At 36.2% G+C, this 22,835-nt stretch overlaps 1 protein-coding gene across 1 annotated transcript in view; it reads left to right on the top strand.

Annotated features, from left to right (window-relative positions):
• Nucleotides 1–18,306, top strand: part of LOC149072619 (uncharacterized) — a 28,221-nt gene extending 9,915 nt beyond the window's left edge. The window contains exon 2 of the mRNA XM_089246696.1: nucleotides 13,422–18,306. Within this exon, the coding sequence (XP_089102822.1) occupies nucleotides 13,422–14,809 (1,388 nt within the window). The 3' untranslated portion in view covers nucleotides 14,810–18,306. The remainder of the gene's footprint in view (nucleotides 1–13,421) is intronic.
• The last annotated feature ends 4,529 nt before the right edge of the window (nucleotides 18,307–22,835 follow it).

Below are 22,835 nucleotides of genomic sequence, written 5' to 3'. Positions count from 1 at the left end.
AAACCGGAACAGTCTTATAAAAATTGGACATTTAGCCACCATGCCTTATCATATAAAAATGGTAAACTACGGATGCTTATCAGATAGCAATAATATGGATAACCACTTATTATTATTATCTTGATGGGCAACAAATGACAATTCACGATCGAGTTAGTCCATATCAGCAGCATCCAGTAACAAAACGATCGGACTTATCGTTATAGCAGTGATTCTTAACCACTGACTACAGCAGTGGTTCTTAACCAGGGTGATTTTAGAAGATCCGTGAGCTTGGAGGAGAAAACAATTAACTCGTTGATTTTACATGGCTGTACGCTGATTATTTTTTTGTTAAGTGACCGGTGGCATTCATTTTATTGGCACATGAGGTCCATGAACATGATCTTATAGTCACAAAGAATCCGTGGAACATAAATGGTTAAGAGCCAATGTTCTACGATATTTTATTCCCTTATACGTCAATAACATCCGGAAAAGAGCACGGCTGTTATCAACTAATCCTTGTTTTTCTTCTTCTTAGTACATAAAGATAGTAAACCTGGAATGTTCATCAGATAACAATAATATGGAAAACCACATATTATTATTATTATTATCTTGATGGGCTCTAAGATAAGAGCATTCGCACAGACGACAGAGCACGATCGAGTTAGCCCATATCAGCATCATCCAGTAAGAAAACGATCGGGTTCTTCTACTGTATATTTTATTCACGTCAATAACATCCGAAAAAAGAACATGGTTGTTATCTGCTTATTATTATTTTTCTTCCTCTTCTTCCCCAATATAAATTACGTACTAGGAAATCAAACTAAAAGCTGGAAATATTTTTATGTTGATTGGTTTGACTCCATTCACATTTATTTATATTTTTTTTTCCAGTTACGAAAACCATATAAAGAAAATAACTACTAGACATTCGGTACCGAATGCATTAAAACTTTTTGTTGTCGTTTTTCTTCCTCCTCTCATAAAAACCGAACCTAAAAATAAAAACGAATATCAACTCCCTGAAATAAAAAAAAGAGGAAAAACGAACACAAACGTCATTAAAATATTTTTTCCGGAGTTTGTTTAGCGAAAGAATTTCTGTTTAACATCTTTTTTTTATACATTCGATACTTACCAAGCAGAGATTTTTATTTTTTTTTTTGAGAGGGAAAAACACAAAGAGAGAAACAAGTGTTGCCACATTTGCAAAACCAAAAATAATAATAAAAAAGGCAAGGATCGACTTGATTGAAAATTCAGTTTGGGAGGGAAAAGTACACGTTTGGAAACAAATGTTCCTTTGCTTTTGCTGATTCCTTTTTTTTTTTGTTGTTCCGCCATTTTCGTTCTTGTTTTTTCTTCCATTTCTCCCTTTAGTTCATGTTTTTATTTTGTTTAGTTTCCTTTTTCTTTTCCAGTGAGTGGCATCAGCTCAGCGTTGCTATTTGAGGCTTCTTGTTTGTCTTCCATTTTTTTTTTTATTCGTTCTCTCTAGATTCGCCTTATGCTGCTGTTCCTAGCATGAATTCACCAGTTGTGTGAGCATATGTGTGTGCAATGGCGTTTTCTTTGTTGTCATGGTGACCATGTGGATCAGGTGGTGAGAAAAATATATCCACATCTCTTTCCTGGAGTTTCTTTTTCTTTGTTGTCCGTGGCAACCTCTTGGGAAGAAAGCGCACGCCGGCGAAATAAGTCGTCCACTTTTAAGAATGGAGGGAATAAAGTTAGCGATGAACTTTTTGAAAGACTTTTAGAAAACTACATTTTCTTACGAGTCATTTACTTTCTTATTTTTTTACATATTCGTGATACTGAAGAAAAATGATGGTGTTCGTGGTTAACTGGATAGCTGGATAACACGAAAAGTTCTTGAAAGATGACTTTTTGTTTTTCAAGTTGAAATATAGGAGCGTGTGTGTGGAAATAAGTCGGAAAGTTTTTTTATGTTTTTTTTAATTTACCCACCATGCACGAGCTGGACTAATTAAATTTAAACGGATAATTAGTCTGGTAATGAAGTAAGCGAACTTTCACGGCTCATTTCGTGACGACAGTACAGCATTCATTTGTTTTTTACGCCGTGGTGTAGAAGTTGAAACGTAACCAGACGTTTAGTGGCAACTGATGCAAATTATCATCTTTGGGTACGCTATCATTCACGGAGATGGGTGCGAAAAGTTAATTCTCACCATTGGACTAAAAAAAATTATGTTTGTACTCCAACTCATATGGCTCCTATGGCCGTCATAGTGATTTCTTTCTCAAGTGACATAATTTGTCATATGATTGTGCTACTGCCAGAAAAATTCGTGGAACTCGTTTTCCGAAATGTTGTGCGGAACCTCTTCCGCAGTGTGCTTGTACCCTGAATATCATCAAACCATCTTCTTTTAATGAATTTTTAACATTATGAACAGCCAAAGATCACATAGTGTTTAGAAAAGAAATAGAGTGATCGATAAATTGCACTATTTCTGTTCCAGGACGACGTGAGCTAGAAAAGTATCAAGTGCAGAGATATTTTCACGATAAAAAATCCCCTTATTTTTTATAACCCACGGAAAAAGCTCGTAATTTGTCTTCTAAACAAATTTCAAAAACCTCTTCGAAATTTGTGGGCAGCAGTGTTCTCCAAATGTTTTAACATGTTTTATAAGCTTATATTAATAAAAGAAACATACCATACTGATGGTTTCCAACTAAAAATGAGATATGCGTGCTTTCATCGGGCGAGGTGAATTATTTATAGAGTATTCTACTGTGGTCAAACATATTTACAAAGGAAGCTAAGCGTGCTATAGCCCAGGGCAACAAATTTTAGAAAATGGTGGACAAGAACATAAAAATATAACTGGAAAAGGCATCAAAATTTGAATATCCCACAGTTTGCAAAGAAACAAATCCGCCTCTGATTCTGGTATAATTTGTTTTAAGATTACGCTAAAAACGCTATGTTTCTATTATCGGCAATAACACTATCAAACACCTCTACAGTCTTCAAAAGATCAATGAGATCTAAGAACAACGCTCTCTTTTTTTTACCAAGACCCATCCTCGTGGAAATATTTCTCATTCTCAAATCCGTGTGAAATGTACCGCACAGTGTTTCGGAAAACGAGTTTCTGGTAGCGGCACAGTCACCGAGTAAGGTATATTGATTCGTAAAGGTGTCACCTTCAAGGTGACAGCAGCCGCTAGTGTTATATACAAGCAAACTTTCTTTTTATATAGCTTCTTCTGGGAATCAAATTGGTGCACCTTGTTACTCGAATGATGCCAGAGAAAATCATTCCGAATATTAGGATGCGTATAACATTTGAATTGGCGAAAGAAGAAAATTCCCCTCTGATAAATATTTTCATAGATAATGTCTGCCGCAGTTGCTACCGATACGTCTAGTTAAGTTTTGATGTCTACATCAACGTCACAAAAGAATGTTGACGTTGATTAAAATTTGATAAAGTGAGATGGAAAATTAAAAGGGTTAATTTACAGAGTTCCTTCGATTCAAGTTTTCTGAGAACGAAACGAATTTGTGCTTCCATTGATATTTTGCACATGGTGGAAAACTTAATAAGTAATGTTAACGTATTTATTTTTTAACGTTTTGGAGCGTTCACCAAAAAATGTCGATGTAATATTCATAATTCTACCCTAAATAAATACAGTACTACGTCACTATTCAATCAGCATACAATTGATTTAAATCAAAAGCTTCTGGTATTGACTAACTTGTTCAAGGTTTAAAAGAAGTATAATATTTATAAATACATAGGAAGAAAGAACGGAGCCGGATATCGATTCTGTAACTGCAGATACATTAAAGGTATCAAATATGATATTGCCGAGGAACCAAATTTGAAGATATTTTCTAAAGCATTCTTCACGTAACCCCTAAAAATCGATACAAATTTACCTTATTTTTTTCCTTCCTTCGAGAATTTCCTTTGAGTTTGATTTTCCATTTTGTAGATTTCTATTGAATTTTCAGAAAGACTTTCTGATGGATTGGAAATGAAATGTTCGCGACATCATAAAGCCTTCACAACGTGAAGGAAATCACAGCTATTTATCGAATCTATTGAACAATCCTCGAGTAAAGCCCATGGGGGATGTTTGTATATTTCTTTAAGAGCGTTTCCACTATTTTCTGAGATTTCAGGGCTCTATCAGGAGTGATTCCCCCCCCCCAAAAAATTTATATTTTCCTGAGCAGAATTAAAAAAATGCTAGCACTAAATCTGTTCTTGGTCCATCAGCAGCAAATGCTTCATGGTCTCGAAAAGAATAAATTTGGAATCGCCAATAATATCAAGAGTTAATACAAACATGCTTGAAACAACCTAGGTCAATGAACATCATTATTCTCACATCTCAAAGTAATAAAGAAACCAAAATAAGAAATTTTGATATGAAAAACACGTTTCTAATTCTCTACAATATCTCAGGCAGTTATGGATTTTTCGACACACGGCAAATGAATTTCAAAACAAACGACAGTCGGGCAATCTTTTCCTTCCGAGGTTACAGATCATAACGCAATTTTCTATGGGGAAAATGAAAACAATTTTCGGGGAAGTAAGGTTTTTCTCATCCTATCCAAGAATAGGTTATGATCATTCGATTGAAATTTTGATGCTAGATTGAAAAATATAGAAAGCAAAAAAAATTCCACGTAATATACGTTGCAGTATCTTAAGGATATAATGTCCTGCCATGAGAGAAAGAGAGGAAAAATTGATTTTGGGACAACGTGTTCAAAAGTAGGAAGAACGTTAAAGAAAAATGATTCGACATTCTAGGATAAAATATTGGGATTGTGTTCTTACACAAAATGCTTCTCCTATTCCTCTTCCTTCTTCTCTAAATATATTGGCGTTTGGTTCGATCAGGAAAGAAAGCAACAATTTATCTCGCTCGTGGTTAATTTGCATTTCTGGCATTTTGCCCGCTCATAGGGCCTCTCTCGAAGCTTTTGTGTCTGGAAAAGATGGAGAGCCTTCAAATTCCTACAGTAGAAAAGAGTATCACGTAAGAAAGGAAAAAAATGAAACTGACCATCGTCCACCCATCCATCGTCTATTGAGCACTCTCTAGTTCCATTTCAATAACTATCAGTTATTCCAAGTGAATAACGTCTATATATATATGGAGAGAGAGTCATGAATATTTCAATATGGAGTTTTGCCAACGTTTTCCTGATCTCCATTTTCGAATTTTATTACATCGCAAATAGCAAGAATCACGTAAAGTATTGGAATCTGGTCGAAATTCCATAGAAATATATAAATTTTATTCTGATTTAGTATATTTTTATATAGGGAATATCACATCCTCACGTTTTTCTCCATTGATCGCTGGACATGGTGAATATCATGCAGTTTGATGTTCACGTGATGTTTGTTAGAATTCATGATTCGCATGTTTCATAAGAAGACGAAAAAAAATCATTGATACTAACATTGTACACAGGGCCGCCTTTATCAGACGCACGCGTCAATAATTTCGAGGGGGGGCCCTAAAAACCAATTTCATATATTTTGTGTGGGGGAGGGGAATCGGCATCCATAGACTGACGCGTTATCACAGAATATTCAGGAATGCCGGAAAATATCCACTCAAAAAAAAAAAAAAAAGACACATGTAAATGTAAATTAAGCAAATTTTGAATCAATGAAAATTGAGAACGGAAGAAAATTTCAAATTGATGAAAGAAATTATGTTTCAAAACTAATTAGGGCATAACGATGTTTTAAAATTGATGAATTGAAAATGAGAAATATTGAAAGATATATAAATAATTCTAGCACCAATGAAAATTCAGGTTTAATCAAAGAAAATATCCGAGAATTGATCAAAATTCAGAATTAATGAGAAAAAAATCTCAGAATTAATGAAAATACATAATTAATGAGAGAGGAAAATTCCAAAATCGATGAAAATGCAGAAATAAAGAGAGGTGATTTCAGAATGGATTGAAATTCAGAATTTATGAGAGAAATAATTTCCAGAATTGATGAAAATTCCAGAATGAAATCAGTTGAAGAAATCAGACACCTTGTTTTCTACAAAAAAATGTGCACAGTCGAATCCAGTTTTAACGAATACCGTTGTAGCGAAAATCTCGTTTTAACGAACACTTTTCTAATCCCCCAAATAAATTTACATAGGAACAATACTAGGTAACCTGGAATTCCTTTATAACGAAATTTCGTTTTAACGAAGTGATTTCTCCGATCTCTTGGCGTTCGTTATAACGGGATTCGCCTCACTCACAGTAGTAGAAGACCGCACTTGTCACATGTCCCTAAGGGCTGCTCTGATTGTACAAGAAATCAGCAAGAATCGTTCGTATACTTCAATTTCTGCGCAGATTTGATGCCATTAAATTGTCTTTGAAACTAGTCGACGTTCCCTTTTGAAAGATACGTTATAGAGATACTGTATCAATTTTTTTTTTCCCCTCAAAGAGAGGGAAATAGCCGCCAAATTCTGCGCCAAGTCAAATTTCGATTTAAAGTTTTGAGAAGTGTTTCTACGGTGTTTTTCGAGCTGATGGATTTACGAGGAGTGGATTTTATTTCTCTTTTTTTTACCTAGAAATGCACAGAAAGAGAGAAAAGAAATGAAAGTGATGGAATATATATATAAAGAAATATTTCCATTACACACACTCCAAGGAAATGGAAGTTGTTAAAAATGATGGAAAGGGATTTTTAGGAGCCATAAAAAGAAAATATGCCAAATACTAAAAGCAAACGGTCTTTGAGTAGAGCTAATACCTTCGAAATGCATTAGCTCTTAAAAAAAGGAAAGGAACCTACTTTAGAGATCATTTTAAGAATCCAGTGCATGGATGAATTTGATTTTTTTTAACAAATATTTGATAGTCTCGTATATTCCCTAAGTATAACGTTTATTCGAGCTGTGAAACACAGGCTATTATTCCACCCTATCCATAACCAACCGAGTTTGAAGATCGGGAGAAACGATTATGATAGTATAGCTTGACAGAGAAGAATTTCTATATCTTGTCCTATAGTTTTTTTTTTTTTTTTGAAGATAATGAATTCTAAATCATCAAAAGTTTAAGCTTCGCAGTTATGCATTGCATCTTCTCTTTTTTGGTGGCTTTTGGCAAGTATCGAATCCAACAACGACGGTGACAAAATTTCAATGACTTTGCGCTGCCGAGCGTTCTTCAAAATATTGACAAATGGCTAAAAATGTCCGGGATAGAAGAAAAAGGAATGAATTCTCGTTTGCGATACGTGAATTCCCAAGCGTACCAGACAAGTGTCATCTTATGTTCCCTTTGTTGTAACCACTACTAATTACCGTACATTGGAAAAACTTCAAGTTCAGTAACTTGTCTGAATAAATTATTCAGTATGGATCCAAATCCCGAAAGAACCAGAACAGGGAGATCGTTTGTTCGTGAAGTACATGGGAAAGAAGTTCCAGTTGGAAGACATGTTTACTTCTCTCCTTAAAAGGGAAAACATGTTGAGAGATTGTTACTGTTGTTTCGAACCTAAAAATCGATTAAACCCATTTTGCCTTTCTTTTCCTCTCTCTCTCTCTCTTTGTCTCTGTCTACTTGTCTTTGTCCCAGTGGAGAAGATGAGACATTTTTCAAAAAAAACATAAATTTTCAACTTCAGAAATTCTTTTGAAAATTAATTTTGTCGAAAGATGTATCATTCTGAAGGGATTTTTTTTTTAAATTTCGTTTTTAAAATAATGTATTGTGATAGTTATACGGCAGTCGTTAACTCTAAAAAGACATTTGAATTTTTTTCAAAATGCACAGTTGGCTGATTATTGAATCTTGAAAAAGTCACTTTTGAAGAGTCTACAGACTTGAAATTTTACGTTATTGTGATAGTGCCTTGAAGAATTTATACAGGTCGAAGTCGGGATGGATTTATATGGACAGCTAGACTGAGATGATAGTCGTTATTTTGGTGAGAACTTGAGTTTTCTACGATCACAAACACCAGGTGGTTTGCAGCTGGGAGCTGTCATTGTTCTTCGAGGAATGTGTACGAAATGCATGTATGATTAAGTAGTCATTCTTCGTCAGTAAAATTCAAAAAACAAGGTGTCGGGGTGGAAGGGAGTGTCGTGATATTTTGCGCTACAAAAGATCATCTCACGTTGTTTGGGCGGAGATGATTTTTTTGGTAGAAATGTCTCTTGGCTTAGAAAGTTATTGTTCACATCAAGTCATCATTTTTAGATTGTACAAGCAATTTCAGAAAGGATATTTGAGGGGTTCACAGCCATAAGTAGACCAAGTCCATTTATCTTTATTATGAATGATAACGCCTTAAAGTTTTTGATAGATAATTAATTCAGTTCAAGTGATGTAAAGGAATTAAATATGTCAAAGTTTAGTTTAAAATATTTTTTAATGCCCTGCTTTTACAAATCAGTATTTTTGTTGTAAGTTTATTGTCTTTCTTTAATAATGAGGACTTGGTCCACTATGGTTGGGGATTGAAGCTTCTACGTGAAAAAATATGATGCTACAATGTATAAGTGAAGGACATTTTATTATGAAAAATTATATTATATTATGAAAAATTCTTGATTTTGAAATATTTTCTTTAGGTATATTTAAACTACAAATCAATTACAATGAATAAAAAATTCTACCATTTGTCGTAAATCAATCACTGTACAAAATATTATCATCTTCGTCAATTCTAAACGAAGTAGCTTGGAGCCTAGTATTTGCCTCCACTGGAAGATTCTGAAATGTACATGATGTATAGGTGGAATGTATGGAAGAAGATCCATGATATCTTTCTTTTTGGCCAATGTGATCTTACTATGGTCCGCGTACAATGCATTTTGACTTACATGAGACAAAGAAAGCAACTTTCGTCCAGAACCTGCTTACCTTCCAAATTTATTTTTCGAAAAGGTAGATCCTTTCATTGAGTGTTTCTTTGAACTCACATGAAGGGACAACCTCTCACAACTCGTAGCCATCTGATATTGAACCAACTGAAGTCAACCAACAGAAAGTGTCCTTCTTTCTGTTAGTGACAGCTTCTTTCAAAGCTGTGGTAGAAACAAAGCCATAATTTTTAACTTCTGTAAATCAAAATTTTTTTTTATTTATTTATTTACAATAACCCCCAGAAGGCATGAAATGCACTAATACTGGAAGAAAAAAAAATAATAATAATAGTCAGAACGGGAAGCACTTCGCAGACGGAGTCAGGTCGAAATCCTCAATAGCGGAAGCAAATCTTGCGTAGGAGGCACATGCAAGTTCCGATGGAAGACTGTTCCATATTCTCGCCACACGGCATCTATATCCGTGGAAAAAACAATCCCTTCTAGCCGTTGGTATTCTTATTTGGAAGCGATGCCTACGTAGGTTAACTCGCCTGTCTATGATCTCAAAGAAAGGTTCTCTCGATGGTAGATAAACAATTTGGTGGACTAGTTTGTAGCACATCTTCAGATCTGCAGCGATTCTACGCCATTCCAGCGAGTGTAAACCCAGAAATTGAAGTCTCTGGCAATAAGATAGACCGCTCATGCCAGGTATTCGTTTAGTAAACGACCTCTGTGGCTTTTGGAGGAGCTTTATGTCCTTGATTTTGTAAGGGCTCCATACTTGCAAACAGAACTCCAGAGTCGGGCGAACGTAAACACAGAAAGCATATGACAACGTATGCGCATCACACTTACGGTATGCCATACATAACATATATGAAATTCTATTAGTTTTGCAGACTATGCCATGATAATGATCAGTGAAATCCAGAATGCGGCTCATTGCAATACCTAAATCCACGCATGTATCCAATTGCTGTAACGTTTCATTACCTAGTTGGTAATATTCAGGATCGGTGCGTCTACCTAAATGCATTGATCCACTTTTGGACATCTCCTCTTTGCATTCTTAATTATTCCCTTCCAATCACCAGGAATTTGAGCTCAATTGACTGTGCTGCTCTATGTCTGTACTATTGACTAGTTTCAACAGTGTAAGAAATATTTTGATGTTCCGGTTTTGGCCACCACATGCATCGGAATATAGAATTAGTTCCTTATATTTAGAGGCTTTCTCTCTCAGGTGTCTCACAACAATGCTAGAAATGTCTTCAGAACCGCTTCGCCCTTTCCATTGCATCCCAAACGTACATGTATCCAACATTATCATTGAAGGAATGTACCCCAAAGTTATAAACATATAGATTGCGCTTATAATAAGCTACGGATGTTGAAAGCTTTAGGAAAAGAAAGTGCTTTTTGGTCGAATGTACAGCAGTAAGTATCACTCGAGGTTTTATCCTCTTTATCCTTATCCGTTTTCATTTTTTCTCTAGCCCGTTGTGCTTTCCGCAAGTGGAGCTCTCGTTTAGTTTCAAGACTTTTTCTAGTGATTTCTCATTCTCTGTTAAAAGCTATATGGATATGCCATCGCATAATTTACATGTATCTGTACTTGCTGATTTAAAGTGCCAATTAAATTTCGTGCTGAAGATTTTGTAATAGAATTTCCCTTTCACGGATATCTTATTCTTTGCTACACACATTCCTCTACATAAATGTCATATATCTTCCGAATCGAAAGATCAGGGTACTTTCTATTAGGATTATCTTTCCTGGAATATAGTGGCTTTGATAGACTGGAAATGACTTTATGTGATCAATAATGTCTGTAATGTCAATTTTGTGTCCAGGAGTATGTCTACTTGTAGAGTCTGAAGTGGCTGATGTGATGCAGTCCTTATTCAGACATCTATAAACACGTCCCCAGCTAAGTGGCAATATTAGGTACCTACCGTTGGCGATATTATCATCCGATGATTCATATGATGAATCAGGAACATATTCCTCTCCAGAAGACTCAAAATCACAACTCATTTTGGCTTGAAAATTATTGCAGTAGAACCTCTCTATAACCGACACCCATGGGACCAAAACTTTTGTCCGCTAACGGGGAGTGTCCGCGATTGGGGAGGTACAATAAACGGTAGAACCTCGTTTATACGACTTTCACATTTATACGCTGCTTGGCTTCGGTCGAATCGGTTCCTAATTTCTAACTGCGTGTAAAAGTGATACACTGGTGGTTATGCATAACCATCAACCATCTCGATATATAAAGAAAGTTTCATTAAATCTCACTACATTTATCACTTTTGCCGGTGATTATGCATGATTCCCAAATAAAGTCTGATAATTATGGAAAAATTTATAACCTTTCTTCTCTTCATTAAACCCATTAATTATTTTTCTACGTGCAGGGTACGTGCATTACTCATATTTTTCAATAAAAATTGAATTAAAATAAGTGTGAAGAAGAAGAAATGAACGTTCATAACAACATTATCGGTTATGTTGGCTTTCTTCACAAGCACATGTTGATGTGCAAACAAAACCAACATTACCATTCGGAATCAGCATCCTGGACCATAGTTATGTTCAGTTAATCAAATAATTAATTGACGGATTATCATATTTACCAATACGAGCTTGCGATTATAAATAATCACCATTGAGTACGATAAATTCTCAATTTATGAACAAAAATTCACAAATTAGAGTTTGGAAAAAAAATTAGTTTGTCTAATTTTACTGTCTGCTATCCCTTTTCCACGGGACCGGGGATTCGAAAAGTGTCCGTTAACGGGGAGTGTCCGTTAAGGGAGGTTCTACTGTAATATAATGAAAAATAGCAACGAGGCAATCAAAATTCTGATCCAGAATGGACTTGGTTCAGTATGACTGTGAAAGTTTTATGTATTACTTCACCAGCTGTGAAAATAAACGCCACCCCTGAGAAAGTAGGTGAACTACGAACTTAGCTCACTATGGCAGTGAACAGAACAGACGTTGCTGGTCTCCTGAGCTAATTATCACTTTTTTTTTGTAAAAAATGCTCTTGGTCTGTTATGGTTGTGAACCCCTCATTTCATGGGAAGGATTATCAAATATCCTAAGCTTTGATTTCTCATATGCTCTTTTGTTCTGCGAGAAGAGGCATTGCAATGTGCTGATTTGACCAAAATTTTTTGAGTGCTCTAATCCATGGGCGGAGATGCGGATGGGGAGGGGGCATGGGGAAGCATTGCTTCCCCCCCCCCCAGCGTCAATGTATGAGCCGACTGATCTAATGTATATGCATGTATATGAATTGACATCTTCATCATCCTGCCGCCACCCTCAGACCTTTGACGTCTATCTCCGCCTATGCTTTAAGCATGATAGGTGAACAATAATTGATAAACCACTTTGCTGTCGCTGTCTTTTGTTTTTCCATTGCAACCCGCTTCACAATACTGTTTAGCGCAGCGGTTCTCAACCGGTACTCCGTGTTCCACCTCCCAGGGGCTCCGCGGTGGCTCGAGGAAAATAAAATGAATCAGTAAATTTGATAGATAAGTAAATAAGAGATGCCTACAAGGTTCTGCCATAAAAATTAAGTACAAAAAAGGGCTCCTCGAGTCAAACAGGGCTCCGCCATAGAAATTATATACTGAAAAGGGCTCCAAAAAAAGGTTAAGAACCGCTGGTTTAGCGCAAATAATACGAAAAAAAACAGAAATTCTTTTCTTTACATACCTAGATTTTCTAGCAGTGACTTTCATTGCTTTATCTTCAAACACCCGCACTTTGAGTCATTTGTGAAAATGCCGAAATGAAGAGGAGACGTTTCATTCCTTGTTTCAACACTTTTAATATTTTAGATAATTCCATTTTCAAACATCTTCAGAATTTTTGATGAAATTTGACTCTGCGTGCCTTCTGCTGCTCTAAAAGGAAATAAGACACCCATACTCTGCATAAACGTTTTCACATACTATTGGTGTTGTAGTATGCCTACAGGCAGAGCTGGTGGGAGGAATGTCAAAAAATATATCTGCCTGTATGTCAAACACCTTTTGTGCCTTATAGTACATTCCGACAGTAACAATGTCAGTTTTAGTGACTGGTGAGAGAGGGCTTAACCGAGTGAAAATAATTTTCAGTCGAAAAATATATTTTCTCAAATTACTTGTATATCGTCTGAGAATGATAACTAAACGTGGACAATTATTTTCTGAGATGGGGGAATTTCTGCTTAACAATCATCTGCGCTCAGTCCACATGAAAAGTCACAGCACAAAATCTCATAATACGATACTTCACTTTATCGGCGAAGAACGACTGCTCACAGCTACAAGGAATCTCTCACCTGATGTTCTTGATTATAGACAACTAACGTTTCTTTAATAAAAGCTGTCGTTTTCGGTCTAGCTGTTTTATATTGAGTCTCAAAACATTCCTAGTGCCCTACATACGAGATTTTTAAGACAACTGGCTAATGACTATGAATTACGTAAAGTACAGGTTATTTGATGACTTATTCGTTTTAGTGTAATAGAATTTTTTTTCTTTTTTTTTTCTTCTAGAGCCATCCACAGAAGATCTGTTCTCAGAAACTCCGTGTGAGCTTCGATCTTTGTCTGCTTATATGGATGTACAGAAGAACCTTTGGGGCATTGGTGATGGGAACATTTGGTGGTTCAATTCTACTAATCTATCATGGTCACTGCTTCCGTTGCCAAACGGAACCTGTAGCTCCGAGCCATGGAAAGTAACCTGTGGAGATCCACGACGTTATGTGTCTTTACAAGGAATTACTAAGACATTGATTCTGCACTTGCCTTGGCAACACTGGCAACAGGTCGACACTGATGATGTCGAGGCCGATTCTGTTAATACAGATTCTACATGGTGTGTATCTGGAGTGCTTTACGGTACAGATTCGGCAAAGAGTAGTGTATATAAACTAGACCACGAAGAAGCACGTTGGGCGAAGCTTCACGACTCTCTATCTTTACAGAACGATTCTGTGCTAAATGAGGTGCACAACGGAACTAAAAAATCATGGCTTCTACAAGATGGTCGATTTGTACTCGCTGAGCAGCATGGTAATTGCAGTCACATGCTAATTGCGAATTTATCTGGAGGGGGTTGGAATCTGCTTAACAAGAGAGATAAAGGAGATTCATGGCCGAACCTACAACACCAGCTCATAACGTGGGCTGAAGCTGATGATTTATGGCTATGGAGTGTAAGTGATAAAAATTCTGAGCACGTCTGGAATTTCAATTTCACAGAACAACGTTGGAAATGTTATAAAAACTCTACAAGAAACTCCATCTTCCCCGATATAAGAGACATCCTTACAACGTGGGTCGAAGAAGAAAAGATCTGCTTCTTGGTTAGAACTGAAAAATGTACTGCTCAATACAGTTCAAGTACGAGTAAGTGTATTTCGAATCAAGACATGAAGCTAAGTTTCTCAACTCCTTCGCCATCGTTAATAGCACCAATAACTACACCTACGTCCGTGAATAACACAACCGCCGCAGGTACCAATATCCCTCCTCCACAAAGCAGTTCCACAACTGGATCAACTCCTAGAGCCATCTTCATAGCAGCTCACACAGTTATAAATAAACATTCCTTATTATCAGCACTACAATCAGAACTCGATCACCCTGAAGTAGATGAAGAAATGCCTATCACCGCCGCGATACCAGCAAAGCACAATCCATGGCATCAGCACACGAGTGTTTTTGGCTCGGTCATATTCTTCGGAACATCCTTGTCTATATTCGGCTTGGTTGGCAGTATCTGGTGCATGAGAAAATGTGTCTATTTCCCCAAAGAAGCTTTACTCCTTCGAGATCCACCTTCTGTTCGGTACACCGCCATTCCCGATAATGTACCTTTCGACGCTCGGAGCCATCCTGCCACAGCTTACACCGTGATCCCTGACTCTATTGCTTAAAGACATGTAATTGTATCCTACTGTTCAAACCTCGTGCGAAATGAACGACCAATATTTGATATGTAATGACACACTGGGATTTAAAAAAAAACTTCTTTCCTTAACTTCCACGTCGTTGTTGATAATATAACCAGAAACCAACATAAACTGCTCTTTCACAACACTTATCCCATATACCGAGCAGTTGTATACCATATCGCACTTCCATGATTATCACGGTTAAAAATTCGCATCTTGGATGTATACTGATACCAAAACGAATGTACCTTCCATTAGAATGGTAGATTTTTCTCTCAAATATAAGATATTTCTTTTTCTCCCCCATACAAAAACAATTACAGTACTTCCTATAATCATCATTCATGCTAATACTCTTTCTTGCCCTCTAACATTGGTGAAATGGCTGAATATCATTTGAGAATTTTTTACGAGACCGTGTTTATAGGAATCCACGTGACTATACAATACAGGGTGTTCGTAACTAAACTGACAGTACTAAGAGCCAACTTTAGCTCGAACTAACAACCGGAATGACACGAAACATCGTGGGGATACTTATCACGACATGGAAAAAATTGTTCTCCGAAAAAATTTTAGTTCCAAATGTCTCCTTTAAGGAAAAATGTGCCATTGTGCAATATAAAAAGGAGTTACAAAGAACAGATAAATGAATAAGAAAGACGAAATTGCAATAGAACATAACGCTTTATTATTAACATTCACTTTCCCGGCGAGAACATCGACCATCTTCAATGTGATCACCGTTCTTGTGGACAACACTTCGCATCCTCTGTACAACATTCTATTTGACCATACACACAAACGAAACATGTCACAAGAAATGTTTTTCACAGTCTGAACAAACGATAGGGTCATTTGTTGCAAATTTCCGGTTGAGTGGCCGACTCGTTCTCCGGATCTACCTTCATGTGGCTTTTGGCTATCCAGGGTCGTCTTAAGAACATCATGGGCTCCCGGGCCAAGTGATTTTTCTGAGGCCCTACCTGGAAAATTCTCAAAAAATTTAACTAGTTCTCGTTTTTCTGAGACCGCTCTTCTCTTGAAGTGGCCGGGTGGGCCCATGCGTTAAGACAGCCCTGGATATATCAAGTCTAATGTATGGGTATTCCAAACGTGACTACCTTGAAGTGCAGCATATCATAGACAGTGATGAACATTCCTTGTGACATGTTTTGTTTGGCCGTAGAGAGTTTAGTGCAGAGGATGCAATATGTGATCCACGAGAACGGCGGTCGCATAGAAGTTGGTAGATGTCCTCGCCGGGAAAGTGAATGTGATGAATAAAAAACGTGATATTTCCTGCAATTTCGACTTTGTTATTCATCCGTCTGTTTTTTGAAACTTCTTTTCACACTACAATAGTACCACATTTTTCTCCTATCAGTGACATTTGGAATTAATTTCTTTTCTCAGAATACACTATCATCCCACATCGTCATTAGTCCACCCCTTATGAAGTTTGGTGTTATTCCGATTGATAGATCGAGCTACGGATGGCACTGAGTACTATCGGTTTAACTACAAACACCCTGTACATCAGCAAGAAAACTTACAGACATCAGGACTTGAGTACAAAAAAGCATATCATCGTTCGATATATATCGAATGTTATGTTGAGAATATCGGAATGTACAAATAGATTTATTTATTTAGACTGTGAAGTCATGCATCTGTTTAAAAAATTTCAAAAGAACCCACCGATTTTATTTGAAAGATTAGAATAAAAATCTTGAGAGAGATCTTCTCTCTAGAATTGAATCACCTCTTGGCATCCATTTTAGTCTTATTCCGTTGAAGGATCACAAATTTGTGAGTTAAAAAATTCAATTTTCTAACATCCATTTGTAATTTAAAGGGGAATGTAAAATATTCAATTACCAATTTGACTCAACAATGTAATAACCCTCCCTGAAAAAAATAAATCACCCCGCATCCACTAACAAATTCAATTAGTCTAATTAATCTCAGAATCGGCTGTGATCCCACACAATCAGCAAATTCCTTTTCTTCCCTTTTTTTATGAGTAATAATAATGAACATGATCATCAAAGTAAATATTCAGCTTCATAATTTAGATAATTACGGGACAAAATAAAATAATAATAATTTTGTGTGGAGATTCTTGCTGAATTAAGCTAGAATTCTTGGTTTCTTATCAATTCGTATCGAACGTCCATGTTCTTTTCTGATTATGTATATATTACAATGGCAAATTGTTATTCCATGACCTCTCTTTTAATGTAATAATGTGGTATTTTTCCATGTCGTGCCAAAATTCTGAAATGATTCCGTGGAGTCTTTAGACGAAACACCATAGAAGCTGGTATGTTTTTATATACAGGGTGTCATATAAATTTGGATGGATTTTAAAAAATCAACAAATTGACATACAGCGTTGCAGTTTGAGCCCTTAGACTTGTCAAAGGGTCGAATTTTTTCTGACACAAGAAGAAAGTTTGTATAAATTCCTACCGATAGGTATTGCTGCATAGTTTTGTTTCCTGATAATAAGCAAATTCAATCCGTTTAAAAGACGATGGGAATCAACAATTAGCTTATGGACAAATTCTTCCTATGTAATAATGAATACGAATTGAATCACGGCTTTGTTGCATTACTATGTCTCTTTGAGTGACTGTGATGTTGACACTGGAAGCAAAGCACATTTGGTGAACATTCTTAAGTGAAAACAAAATGCCTGCTGTATAGGTAATCTTAAGGTTTCATATGTATTTTTGTTAATGTGATGCCAAATAGAGCCACCTATCGGCAAGAATGTAAACTAATTATTTTCTTGCGTCGAAAAAAATCTGACTCTTCGACAAGTCTAACGGTGTGATTATAGTGCACTCGTGTTTCCGATTCTGGAAACCCGCGTGCACTATAATCGCACCCTCAAGGTGCAAACCGCAACCCGGTAGCCTACGTCAATTTACAGATTTTTTTTATTTTTTAAACTCGTATAAATTCATGGAACACCCTGTATATACGATTTTCTTTTTTGGTGCTAAATTTTACAAATTATTGTAATTTGTTTCCAGACAGTGCTTTAATATTTCTGTACAACGGTTTTGTGCTCTATTTATCACGCATACGCATTTTCAAATTTCAGTAAATTAATTTATAGCAAAAGAAAAAGCAAAGTACTTAATATGGTTAATTAACAACACGCACAGAGTTTGTAATCCTCGCACATTGAAACTAATCGAAAATGAAGTGCATACTGTACTAAAAAGTCACTATACAAAGATGAAGACATACAGGAATGTAGTTCTATGAGATCAAATCCTATCGTGTTTACTTGTCTAGCGTACACAAAACCTGTGTTTAGCATTTTATTGGTGAAAAAGTATTTGTTTATGTGCATGTAAAACGAATGACTATTTATTTTTGCTTTTCATTACAATCCATGTTTGTTTGTCAAGTACATATGTATGCTACCATCCAATGCAAAATAAAGATACACGGAAAAAACATTTCAAAGCGTCTCGTTCTGGTAAATAATATCTATGGCTAGGGTTTTTACGACCTAACACTGATAGAAAATGCTCTATTAAAAAAATTCATTTATGCATCATATCAGCTACATTAATTTTAACAAAATAACGCGAGAATGAGAAGTATCAATGCAATTAATGCTATTTTAAAAAATGAGTTGTTGCTTTGACTGAAGTTTTCTTCAGTTAACAAACTAACATATGTATATCATTCAATCCTGTATAAGTAGGCTGACCACACATATTTTTTTGAGAAAAATACTGGGATTAGAGATCCCAAATACGGGAAAAAATATGGGGGAAATCACCAACAGTCACAAAAAAAATTCTAAAGATGCCAATTATGACTCAAATCACTGAAAATTTTCCAAATGGCGGAAAATGATGCACTACTACAAATCACAGTGGATTGAAATGTAATTCATGGAAAAAAAACTGTGAACACACACACACACATGACAAACATGCGAGATGGATATCTTATATTTAGTCATAATTATCAAAAAGATATCTTATAATATTAAAAAATTAATAATTAAAAGATATCTTATTTTTAGTCAAAAAGACCCCAAGTTTCGGAAATAATTTTAATCCCGGATTTCAGTAAAGAGAGAATTTCCATTTACGTGGGCTTCGTTGAAAATACGGGAAAGGAACGAGACGTTTTAAAAGTTGGGATGGCCAAAATTAAAGAAAAAATACGGGAATGTTCCTAGAAATACGGTCATATGGTTAACCGACACATAACTCTTTCAGTAAGAAATTGAGATGGCTAGGGAATAGAAACCATCTCCATTTAAAATGCTGAAATATGCAATACAAATACTCAAAATATGTAAAAATATGACTGAAAATCACGAAAAAATGCTCTATCGCGTAAAAATTGTGAAATGTGCAAAGTCATCGAAATTCTATCCCTTAATGTCTTTTATATACGGATATCCCATTTATTACGAAATGTAAAATGAGGATTTCATTTTCAAAACAAAAATATGATTACGCGTTCCGAGTAATTGGCTTTCCGAGTACCGTCTAAACAAGCTATCAATTAACAGTAAATGGAGCTCTTAATCCTCTGAACCGTACGTAAGGTATTAGCACCGAGAGAGGTTTCAGTACGGAACTCGAGCAAATTGAGCCATCATCAATTACATTTTAAGTGAAAGTAGATGCTTTTAAATAAAATTTATAGCGTGATTTAGTTTTATTTATGGGCTGATGGTACTGAAAGCGGCTCGAAACGGAGGGAAAATAAACGTTCTACGTAAAAATAATCATCTTATAAATCATGAGACTCTTATCAATCTAACGTAATGGATGGAATAATTCGCTACGGAATCGATCACATCAACAAAAATGATAACATGCTAATATATTCGGATTAAAGTTACTTCTGTGTGTTAGTGCAAAATTTTTCAAAAAAGATCTTAAGGTATTTTTACCTCGTTGAACCTCCCGTAATATTCTATAGTGCGTTTTCCACTAAGATTGTCCAAAAGGAATGAAAATATTACGGTCAATTCTGAAATTCAAATAAAATATGATAACTTATCAAAGGAAAAGAGAGAAATTCAGCTGTGATAGAGTGGCGTCTCCTAAAATAATACAGTGAAACTTTACTACAACGATATTCGATAGAACGATAAATCCTTCTACAACGATATTTTTTTTCAAATCTTGTTTGGAATTGACTACAGTCTAATGCAGTGATTCTCAACCTTTCCTGACTCGTGGAGCCCTTTTCAGTATACTGTGTAATTTGTATGGCGGTGCCCTGTTTTACTCGAGGAGCCCTTTTTAGTATATAATTTATATTATATGGAACCCTTTAGGCCTATTTTTTTTTTATTTATTTATCAAATTTACTGGTTTATTTTATTTTCCTCGAGCAGCTGCGGAGCCTCTGGGAAATGCACACAGAGCTCCAAGTGCTCCACAGAGCACCGGTTGAGAACCACTGGTCTAATGTCTATACAACGAAATCCTTTGCTACGGTAAATTTCTCTACAACGATATTTTTTACGAAATTTTGGAAGTACTAAAGTATATATATATACTACACAACGACATTTTTTTATATTTCGCTTGTTTTCGTTCTTACGATGGCGTCTACTAAAATCGGTATTTTGCACCACCCGATCACCGGAAAGTGTTGTTAAAGTAGTTGATATTGCGACTTTCTGTATAAGACAGTGCAATGCGGTAAACAACTTTACAGGCGCAATGCATCTGATTAAATTTTATTAATCATTTAATCAATTACAACTTTTCGCATTGGATAAATACATAAAACTCATTTTCTGGTGGTACTAGCAATGCTAGTTTAGAAAAGACGTCAACAAAAACATGAATTTCGGAGCATATGATGATAGTATTTCCTCTCGATATAGCGATAATCCCTCTACACACAACGATATTTTTTCTTAGTACACAGAGTATCGTTATATCGAGGTTTTACTGTAATTGGGAGGTGAATATGAAAACTAAAATTTTAACTATGGCTGTCGATTAGTGCCTCTTTATCGCACTAAAAAAATTCACCTCGTGCATTTTGATACAATTTTACTGTGATATTAGGGCTCGAAATTCTTGATTTTTGCCACTTTTTGATATCCTGAAATTTTTTGACACATCGTTACTTTAACACATAAAAAGTGGTAAAATCAAGAATTCGTATCATCAATATCTCAGTGAGTTTTCATTTACAGTCAGCCCTTGGTTTATGAACGGCTCAGTTTACGATTAGCGCCTTGAACACGTAAAAGAAACTCAGGTCCCTAGGGAAGCATATTTTAGAAATCTGCTATGACATTGCTTTTCCACATGACGATTGATTTTTTTTGTTTTGAAGAGTAGGTTGAAGAAATAAATTTCACCATAGTATATAAAGTTCTGGCACCAAAATACGACTCCTCTTATCCAGCCCATGAACGGTCGGAGCCCATGAACGGTCTTCAAGGCGCGAATGCGAGCCGATCTCCCCGTTAAAAAAGTCTCGCCACAGAGAGCAACAGGCCTACAACGTTACAAATATTGAATCATTACACTTCACTCACAATTTGAAATATACAAGGTAGGACCGACGTATGTGATAGGTAGGACCGACGACAACAGCGTGAGTGGGGGTACAGTTTCTCATAGAAATACATATAAATATTAGTTAATTGTGACCAAATTTTTCTAAGAACACTTGTCTATTTCTTTCTTACTATGACTATAATGCTATAATGCTTCTATGGCTTCATAAGATCGAACTTTCTTTGTGACTGCAATCCGGTCCGGTGGGAAAAAACTGTATTTCTCTGAAATCCAGTGGCGTCGGAGCCGGGGTCAATTACCCACGGAACTTCGTAAAATGGGTCCGAGCAGGGCCGGAACTAGAGGGAGTCGGGGGGGGGGGGCAACTGCCCAGGGCGGAAAAATTTAGGAGGACAGCAATTTTTAGGTGAACACATAGACCACCGTTATAAAATTATCGAATTCTAGAAAAATCCTAGTTACGGCCCTGAGTCCGAGCACCCAGAATTATCTCAGAAATCAAAATTTCCTACATGAAACTCAAGATGAGCACCCACACGTTCGAAACACTTCCGACTGCTGAAATCTGTGCAAATGAAAGTCCTATGTTAAACGCTTTGAATGTTTTAATAACACCTTGACCCACCGAAAGAAAAATAAAATGCTTGTGTTTGGTGGCAAGAAAACCACTTTCAGTCATGAGCTGAAATTAATGAAAAGTTACACACCAGGTGCATAGATATCAAGGAGCATCACATCATGTGACCATTTTTGTCAATATGACAGATACCAAACTTGCCTGGCATTTAATTACTTGATTCCACTTCTAAATCCCGGCAGTTTTCATCTTCATACTGTTACGAAGATTATGTGCAGCGCAATTTTTGAAGAACCCCTCGGGACAGTAATCTTCTGTTGCCGAACCGGAAATGTCAAGATATGCTCGAAGCTTCTAGATTGGTCTAGAAAAATCTCTTTTGACCTTTGGAAAGTGGCGTCACCAACTTGGTACTACGAAATAAAATTCTCTGGAAACTGTCTTTCGGAGGTTCGACGAGTCTATAAAAATGATGCGATCGAGAGGAAAAGAGAGTTGTTAGACCTTAAGCTCAGTGCGAGAATCTCTATTTGTCGTTCACGTGTTCTGTCTGCTTGCAAATACGTGTAAATAGCTGTTTTCCTTGAAATAAATCTGTGACGTCCTGGAAATTGTTTCATCTCCTCTGATCATTTCAAGGATTTGTGAGAAATTATCCGGAACAATACTCTAGCCTCTCATAAATGAATGTAGTTTCATCACATATTAGGTTCTGATCGAATAAAACAATTCTTCCCTTGATTATCACTTAATATTCTCTGCTATCTCAGCAATAAACCGGGTGATTACGATTAAATTTCAGAAATGTGCATTTTTCGCAGAAAATCTCGAAATTCCGAAATCGTGCAACTCGGGGTATTTCTTTGTACTACAGAAAGACGTAAACTTTGCT

Source organism: Pholcus phalangioides, unplaced genomic scaffold (genome assembly GCF_987345545.1).
Source record: "Pholcus phalangioides strain wild (caught in Gottingen) unplaced genomic scaffold, Ppha-v1.0 ptg000017l_1, whole genome shotgun sequence".
NCBI lineage: Eukaryota > Metazoa > Arthropoda > Arachnida > Araneae > Pholcidae > Pholcus > Pholcus phalangioides.
Note: the sequence above shows the minus strand (reverse complement) of the source record. Positions and strands in the feature narration are given on the sequence as shown.